This window comes from Corvus cornix, chromosome 1 (genome assembly GCF_000738735.6).
Source record: "Corvus cornix cornix isolate S_Up_H32 chromosome 1, ASM73873v5, whole genome shotgun sequence".
NCBI classification, from domain to species: domain Eukaryota; kingdom Metazoa; phylum Chordata; class Aves; order Passeriformes; family Corvidae; genus Corvus; species Corvus cornix.
Window position 1 is genome coordinate 69,183,688 of NC_046332.1, and position 8,827 is coordinate 69,192,514.

Below are 8,827 nucleotides of genomic sequence, written 5' to 3' on the forward strand. Positions count from 1 at the left end.
AACTTTTGTTAGTAATTCGGTTTATATAATGACCATAATCAAGGGCTAAGTTATGCCTATCGGCGCCTCGTCTTCTTTCCACACAGCCCGTAAAAAGATGTGCTCATGTTGACTTGCTATCCTCTTGTCAAGGAACACCTTTTTTAAAATAAAGTGAAAAAACAAACAAACAGAAAATCAAACCAAAGGCATTCACGCAGATCTTACATCTTTTAGCTCTGCCGCACAATTTTAAATTTCTTTCTTCCACCCGGGCAAGGGATGAAAAACCCCCTCCGCAAGCCGGTGTTTGCAGCATGAGCCGTCTGTCTGCTCCCGCTGCTGGACCCGGGCTCGGCGCGGTTTGTCCCCGCACCGGGACCCGCCCCGTGCTACAGCCCGTGTGAGCGGCAGGGTCAGTCGGCACTCTCACCCAAGGAGGCACTTTGGAGTCTTTTATGGCTCGCTTGTACAAATCAGTGGGAAGTTACAATTTATCTTCACCGTACCAGGGCCGAGTGCCTTTTAAAAAAATTATTAAATTAGTTTTTATATCAAGCCTTTTAAATACTTCAGTCTTTAGAGTGATTAACGTCTTACGACAACATTTTTTTAAAAGTAATTCTCCCTACCCCCGACTGCCTGATAAATTTTAATTTCATATATATAAAAAAAGAAGTGTTTAACCACTTTTTCCCCCAGAGTTAGAGATGCTTTGGTACACTTAGGTAAGCAGGCTGAAGGAGTTAAAATGCAGTTCAAAGCAGGACGCGTGCTTTCCCAGAGGGGCTGTGACTCCAATTTGGGAAGCAGATTTTGCATGTGCAGCTGTCCCTGCACGACCAGCCACGGCGAGCTCCCGAGCAGGGCTTGGCTGGCGACACGGCCATAAATCCGCACCGTGCAGAGAGCGGGCTCCCTGGCCCCCTATGCCCGCGGAAACTCCGCGCTGAGTCCGCCTCAAAGATACATCTTAAACCAGTAGGCGGAAAGGGACTCGGCGTGGGAGAGCGAGCATCCCGCGGCGCCTCCGCCCCCCGCGAGCAGGAGGCGCGGTGGGGGCCCCGCACCGCCTGCCGCTGCCATCGGTGGTGCGGAAGCAAAGGCGGAAAGTGCGCGCCTGTGCCCGCGGGCGCTGGCTGCCCTGTCCAGCACTGCCTGCCCCCAGCCGCTGCCCGTCCGCCCGGCCGCGGGGCTGGGGCCCGCCGGTGCAGGCGCTCCTTCTGCTACGGCTGCTTCTTCAAAGATTTATATGTGACATCTTATTTTAAATCAACTTTTGAGCCCCGGGTTTCATTCATCCCTCCACGCACCCACCCACCCGCCGCCTGCCTATCTGTCTTGCTACGATGCGAAGAGACTTGCTTGCAGTTTTAGCACCTCGGTCTCATCTCTGGGATCTATATATTCAGCTGACCTATATATTCATCCACTGCTTTTCTCCCAAACCGAGCCTCCTTCAGGTGCGAAGGGGTTGCAAAGGAGGAAAAAAAAAAGCTTTCCAAAAGCGGAAGGGGGAAGGAGGGGAAGGGTGGTGGGGGGGGGGGGGGAAACGTCGTGCAGCACGCCTCCCATCAAGCTGTCTTGACAACAATTACTAAAGTTTTTAATTAGCCTCTTGTTATAATTCATTTTATTAATTTTCTAAATCTCAGTCCATGAATTATTAACGGCGGCCCCGTAATTGTGTTTGCAGCGGCGCACGTGATGGCGGCGGCCCCGCCGCGCCGCGGCTCTCCCCGCGTGGGTCCCCCTCCGCGCCCCGGCTGGGGAAGGGGCCCGGCGCTGCCCGGGCCCCGCGATTTTATCAACTCCTAAATAACATAATTACCGATAATCAGACCCTCGTCTGGCAGGTGGAAACACGTTCCCAAGCGGATTAGAATTCTGCTGCTGATCTTTTAAAAATCAATTAGGCTTGCCTCCGCTTTGGAATCAGCAGGTAAATATAATAAAGCTTAAAAAAAAAAAAAAATAGCGCCGGCTGAAAAGCGAGATATAAATAACTGGAGGGATTTAAAATCGTTTGGGAAATGCCAGAATAACACAGGGCACCACCGGCGCTATCAAGCTTTATGCGCTCTAGTCCGTCAGAGTTAAAATAATTATCTTTCGACAAATCTATTTCTCTTCGGAGGAAAGGGGGAACACGGGGAGGCGGGGAGGGAGGCACATAAACCATAAAGTCAGTGCTGTAGGACACTTCATTCTCCTTCTGGGGAGCCTTTTTACTTGTTGAACCAGGACCGAATTAGTCTTAATATCACAGGAGAGTAAAAATCAATACGACCATGGCAGTGGGTGTCTGTTACTCACTTATGATGGCCTAATCTAAGTTGAAAGCAAGCGGAGAGCAAGTGTTAGGCAGAAATTCCGGGAGCCAAACCGCGTCTAGCAGACTTAGGACTGGAAAATCACACTAGGAAAGCGGCGAGATGCCTCGGTTGTGGAGAAAAAGACCACTCAAGGGATGACAGCACCGAAACGTTCTCGGCAAGGGGCACAGGCTGGAGTGCAGGAGTCGTCAGAGGTGGCAGCCGCCACCCGGCAGCGGCCTCAGCCCCTGGCACAGAGGGAGTGGGGGGGGAATATTTGTATTTTTTTGGTCACTAATGGCTCTTTATGCCAGAGGTTGCCTACTGTTGGGGAATAAATGCGAACACATGTTTTGCCTCTGGGTCTTTTATCTTACTTACTTTCCTCGGATGCAAAAGTTTTAACAGTCCTTAGGTTAAACCTTATAAATTCTTCTTTCCTTTTTTTTTTTGTTTTTTTTCTTTCTTTCTTTTTCTTTCTTTCTTTTTCTTTTTCTTTCTTTCTTTCTCTTTCTTTCTTTTTCTTTCTTTCTTTCTTTCTTTCTTTCTTTCTTTCTTATTTTCTTTTCTTTCTCTCTCTCTCTTTTTCTTTCTTTCTTTTTCTTTCTCTCTCCCCTCGATTTTCTTTCTTTGAATATTTTAAATGAGGCATTTATTAAAAAGGCCTCACTAGAATTTTGTGGTTTTATGAAGTATTCAGATTCATCTGACGGAAAGCAGGACGTTTTGGTTTTGCACAGTTTCCTACCATGAAAAATAGGAAACTCTGCAAAGCTTTTATTTTCACCATCTGTTTTATTAACATATTGGTTTTTTCTTTGTACTCGATAAAGATTGTACTTATTACAAAACAAACTCCTCAATTTTTCAATACATACATCGGCCATTACTGAATGATACAAATCTGGTATCAATTTCAACATTTCAATCATTTGGGGCAGATGAAAAAGAAAACCCAACATTTGTAATTATTTTTATTTGTTCATTCCTGACTCTCCAAAAAAATGATATCCGGTAATACTTTTCTATAAAATAATATTTTTACAAATGCATTTATTAAAAATTCTGATGACATTTCAAGTTAATAACAACAGAAACAAGTCAATTTCCGGTGGACGAGATCTATGGGTTTTTTTTAAAAATACCTTTAGTGCTTATTTTTTAACATCAACAGTTGTTTAAAATCACAGCTTTTTTGAACGTATTATTCTTTTCTGAACATCACGTGTCTTGATTCACAGATTTACCGGCAAAATGAAAAAGATTTGGCTAAAATATGTCTACAGAAGAAATAATCCCAGCTATTAAGTAACTTTTTACATTTGGCATCTGATCTAGTCACAGGTCATCAGAAAATAGAAAGAGGTTCTTTGATCACTTGAAGCAGTAGGTGGCATCCTATACGTTCCTAATGAACAATTGCATTCACAACATAAGGAGAGATCAGTTTAGGATTTTCATATTTATTAACCCAAAATAAAAATAAAGTATCTTGTTACATAATTAAGTGCAATTAGGCCAGTCAGAACAACATATAAACCTGAAACCACCCAAGCTTTTCTTCTTTATACATTTTTGTAGGTGCATAATCCTTTCCAGCACACTGAAAAGAAATACTTCAGAAGTCCTTTTTAAAATTTTACTTTGATTTATATTCTGCAGTTATAGAATAAACTTCAAGAAACACACGCAGCTAATATATAGTTAATTTATTCGGAGCACCGATTTTCACATAAGAGCTATCTCAAAGTAATGATTTCTGGATTTAGCAGAAAAATACATCTCTCACTATTTTCTTTTTGGTAGAATTAGTCTTATCGTCTAACGGCCATACCTTGAATTTACCAGCCGTGTCTCGGAAATATTTTTCTTTTTTTTAAATGCACCCAATAATAATGATAACTATTCTGTTTTCACGTTTGTTTTATTTGTAAGTATGCTGGGACACATCTCCCTGTTGTATTTTGGCGTACAGAAATATTTCTGATAGAAATTAAAGTAATAAAGACACAACCAAGGAGAAAGCTCAGCAAACATACATGGACAGGTAGATTATTCAGTGAGACATTTCAGGATCCACACGTGGTTGCAGTTTGTAACCTTGTTGTTGTTGTTGTTGTTTTGTGCATTAAAGAAAATATTTACAATCGTCTTTCTTATCTTTTTTTCCTCTTTTTTTTTTTTCTTTTTTTTTCCTCTTTTAAATCTAAATACAAGAACGTGACAAGAACGTTTGTGTTTTCGGTGAAAACAGGCAGTTAAACTGTGAAATTACACCATCCACAAAAGATTCTACCAGAAGCTAGTCTATTTAGTGCTCAGTTTCAAAATGCATAGAATGTTTGCGCTGCAAACAATGATACACAAAATAATAATAATAAAAATAAAAATAGATAAATAAATAAATAAATAAATAATATCGAGACTTTATCACGGATCTTTCTATGCCCTTTTTCCCCCTCTTTTCTTTTCCTTTTCTTTCTTTTCCCTTTTTTTTTTTTTTTTTTTTTTCAGGTCGTGTCATGCATAATTTCAGTCTATTATTTGTTTTGATTTAAACAGAATGGTATTTTCTTTTCAGAAATTCTTTTTTTATTTGAAAGCCTCAGCAGTCTCTCGGCAAGAGCCAGAGTCAGAGGTGTCTTCTGCACGTCGCTGCCCTTTTTACCTAACAAGCCCTGATAATTTTGTTTGTTTGTTTTCAATCCGCGAGACATATAACAGACCTTGACGATTATTAGCAATATCAGCATCGTTATTACGGAATAACATCATCACTTCCAATCCAGGAGACTGTGATAGTGCAAATTGAACCCCATACATCCCTCCCAAAAGCCATCCTCTACACAACGTTTATTATTTACAATAAACGACTTTTAAGCCCAAGTGGTTTTTTGTCTTGTGTTTGTTCCCAACATGCACACCCCTCAGAAACAAATGTCATTTCAGACCCATCACCAGTGATTTCTTTTGCCTACCGGGTGCAATAACCTCCAGCCCTCGGAGGAAACCAAGAGAGGACCTTAACCTAAATCCAGCAGATTTGGTGGGGATCCGGGGGGGCATACGGTTGGGAGCAGCGGGGAGGGAGGGAGAAGAAAGAACGTAGTTAACCACGAGCCTTAATGAATCTGAACGTAATCTTTTGGAGAGCATCCCCGCTCTGGCAGGTTTGGCATCTGCCTCCAGATGCATCTCTGCAGAGAGAGGGACCTGTCTTTGGACACAGCTAGAAACGCAAACCACGCAGGCGAGGGAGGAGAAACAAAGGGGTTGTGGAGTAACTTTTTTTTTTTTTTCTCCTTTTTTCCTTGAGCTAGCTAGGATTATTGAGGCAACAACGGAGAGCAAAGGGACTGCTCCCTAGCCTCGGGGGGCCGCTCCCCCGGTCCCGGCCCTTGCCCCGCTCGCACCGTTCCCCCGGCACAGACAAGACCCATGGCCAAAGCCTCGTGCAAAACCGCGTTCGAGGGAAAATCAAAAACAACAACAGAAAAAAAAAAACCAAAACCCCACAACAAAAACCCAAACCAAACAAAAAACCCAAGCCAACCAAAGAAAAAGTTCCCCCGCACCAAACCACCGCTGTCCTTATTCATTACCAAGCCGGGGGAAAAAAAAGAAAAGCAGAAAGTAATGAAAAGAGACCCAAACCAAACGTAGCATCATCATCACCGACAATTTCGCCTTCCGGGTTTGTTGGTCGGTTTTGTTTTCCTTCGGAAAATTGTGACTTAGGTTTCTCGGTTTGTGGTTGTTGCTGTCACGGTATTTATTGGTGGGTGTCTGTGTGTGTTTACGCTTTAAGTTGCTCTTTCTCCCGCTTTCTGTCGGGGGGTGGGGGGCAAAGAGGGGATAGGGCCACAGAAGTGACCCCCATGGGCTTCTAGAGCGTTTTTACCTCCTCTCTCCTCCTTCTTCTCGTTGGTGTTCCGGTGTCTTTTTTGTTTTAATAATTGATAGCGCACCCCCCCCACACGCACGCCCCCCCTCTCCCCGAGTAGTTCGCGTTTAATTTCTACATCGTCCCTTGGTCCCCAGGAGCCTCCCACGGCGTCTCAGGCGACGGTGGCGGTGCGTGGGCGTCCCCCGCGGCCCCGGCCCGGCCCTCCCCGTGCCCCCGGTGCCGGGGCCGCCCCTCCCGCCCGCCCCTAGTAGGTGGCGGAAAATTTCATCCGTTTCTGCTTCTGTCTCTGGTTGCAAAACCAAACCCGCACCACATTCTTTTTGAGGTCCAATTTCTCGGCGATGGCGGCGATCTTCTCGGAGGAGGGCCGGGGCTGGACGGCGAAGTACGCCTCCAGTGAGCGCTTTTCCGGGGCGGCGATGGAAGTCCGCTTGCGCTTCTTCTCGCCCCCGTTGAAGAGCTCGGGCTTGTTCATTTTTTCCCGCTGGGCACCCTCGGCCTCCTCCAGCCAGGCCTGCAGGATGGGCTTGAGGGCGATCATGTTGTTGTGGGAGAGGGTGAGGGACTCGAAGCGGCAGATGGTGCTCTGGCTGAGGGAGCCCACCCCCGGGATCTTCAGGTTGGCCAGCGCCGAGCCCACGTCGGCCTGGGTCACCCCCAGCTTGATGCGGCGCTGCTTGAAGCGCTCGGCGAAGGCCTCCAGCTCTCGCGGGTCCGTGTCCGAGTCGCCAGATGGAGGCCAGGCCGGCCGCTCCCACCACCGCCGCCGCCGAGGCCACCTGCCCCGCGGCGCCGTGGTGCGCGGCCACCAGCCCGGGGTGCGGCAGCCCCGACGGCATGTTCATGGCGGCCGGGTGCGAGAGGTGGCCCAGGCCGTGCATGTGCGAGTGCGGGTGGGCCGAGGTGGAGATGAGGCCGCCGCCGCCCCCGCCGCCGCCGCCGCCAGCCCCGCCGCCGCCGGCCCCTCCGCCGCCGCCTCCCGCCCCGTCGTGGCCGCCGCCGCCGCCCCCTCCGCCGCCGCCTCCGCCGGGCATGAGGGCAAGGGAGGGGAGGTGATGTGGTCGAGGAGGTCGCCGGGCTCCAGCGCCTGGTGATGGTGGTGGTGGTGGTGGTGGTGGTTGCGCCAGGGGCACGGTGGAGGTGGAGGTGCAGGGCACACTGTTCATGGTGTGGTACGTGGCGTCGGGTTTGAACGGGTGGCTCTTGCCCTGCGAGACGGCGATGTCGACGGCGGCCAGAGCCTCGGCCCGCGCCAGCAGGGTCTCATCGAGGCTGGCGAAGATATTGCTCTGCAGCTGCAGGAGACACAAAACAGAGCGGGGTGCGGGGAGAGGAGGGCAAGGGGGCAGAGAAGGGGCAAAGTGCGGAGGGGGAAGGGAACGGGCGGGGGACAGCGTGGGGGTTGCAGGAGCGCCGCGGAAAAGGAGGGGGAAAGTCGAGGGAGGGGAGAGAGAGGTGGGCAAAGTTGGGGTGATGGCCGGGAAGCCGGCAGTAGGATCAGCGTGTAAGGGAGTACGGGATCGGGGGGAAGAGCCGAGTGATTGAGGAAAGCGTGGTATAGCAGGCGACAGCCCGGGGAAGTGAGGGGAAACAGGGGGATGGGGTAGAATAATGGGGGGATGGGAGGGGAAAGAAGCGAGAAGAGGGAGCAAAACAGGAAAAGAAGCGAAGAGTAGAAAGGTAAGGAAGCAAGGGGGAATCGGAAAAGGAGTGAAGGAAGGAGTGAAAGGAACAAATAAATTAATAAATTAAAAGGGGAAAAATGGAACGAAAGGAGAAGAGAAAGGAGGAGAAGAAATGGATCTGTAACTCTCAGCTGGGGAATTGTGTCAAACACAAGAGCACATAAAACGCATTCCTTTTCAGAGGCCGAGTCATAAAAATTAATACAGAAAGTGGATGAAGTCGGAGACTCGTGTGAACACCGCTTTCAAAAAAGATCACAGGCACTCAGATGATTGCAGAGGAAGACATGAAAAAAACATTAAGCGCCGCTTGTCAAAATGTGCCTCGCAGCGGTTTTTTTATTAATGCACATACACATACATGCAGTATACAGAAAAGAGAGAGAGAAAGAAAGAAAAGTGTGTGCGTGTGTGTAAGGGAGAGAAAGAAAGAAGAGAGCTGCAGCTGTCTGTCCCTTACCGGTGGAGTTGGTAGACATGCTCTTCTTATTGCTTCCGAGCTGGAGTGTAGAGAGGGGTATTTGTGCTCAGGTAGGGTGGGATGCATGGCAAAATGAGGCTGTTTGCTGTTCATGGACATCATCTTGAAGGCTTGGCATGTAAATCCACAAACACTCCTAAAGTCGGGGGAAAAGTGCTCTCCGGGCTCTCTCCTCCCACTGGGGGAAGCCGCTGACAGCGGCGGGTGGCGGTGGCGGAGCCGGTGGTGGCGGCGGTGCCGCAGCGGACCCTGCCCCCGCCGCCGCCGCTGCCGCGGTGGCCGAGGCTGGGCTGGGTAGGCGAGGCGGCGGCAAGGCTCCCTCCGGCCCCCGCCGTCTCCCTCGCTCCCTCCCTCACTCAGTTCTCTGCCTGCCGCTGCCCGGCGCCGGGCGCGCTGCGCTGCGCTCTGCCCGCACCTGAGCCCCGCATCCCGTGGCTACCGCCGGGCGGGCTCTCGCGAG

The 8,827-nt window shown here is 48.9% G+C and overlaps 1 protein-coding gene across 1 annotated transcript; it reads right to left on the reverse strand.

Annotated features, from left to right (window-relative positions):
- Positions 1–6,411: 6,411 nt before the first annotated feature.
- Positions 6,412–8,827, reverse strand: POU4F1 (POU class 4 homeobox 1). Its single transcript, XM_039552666.1, is given in 5 exon segments — positions 6,412–6,928; positions 6,930–7,252; positions 7,255–7,318; positions 7,320–7,496; positions 8,347–8,827. Coding segments are annotated over 5 exon segments (1,170 nt in total). The 5' UTR covers positions 8,470–8,827; the 3' UTR covers positions 6,412–6,445.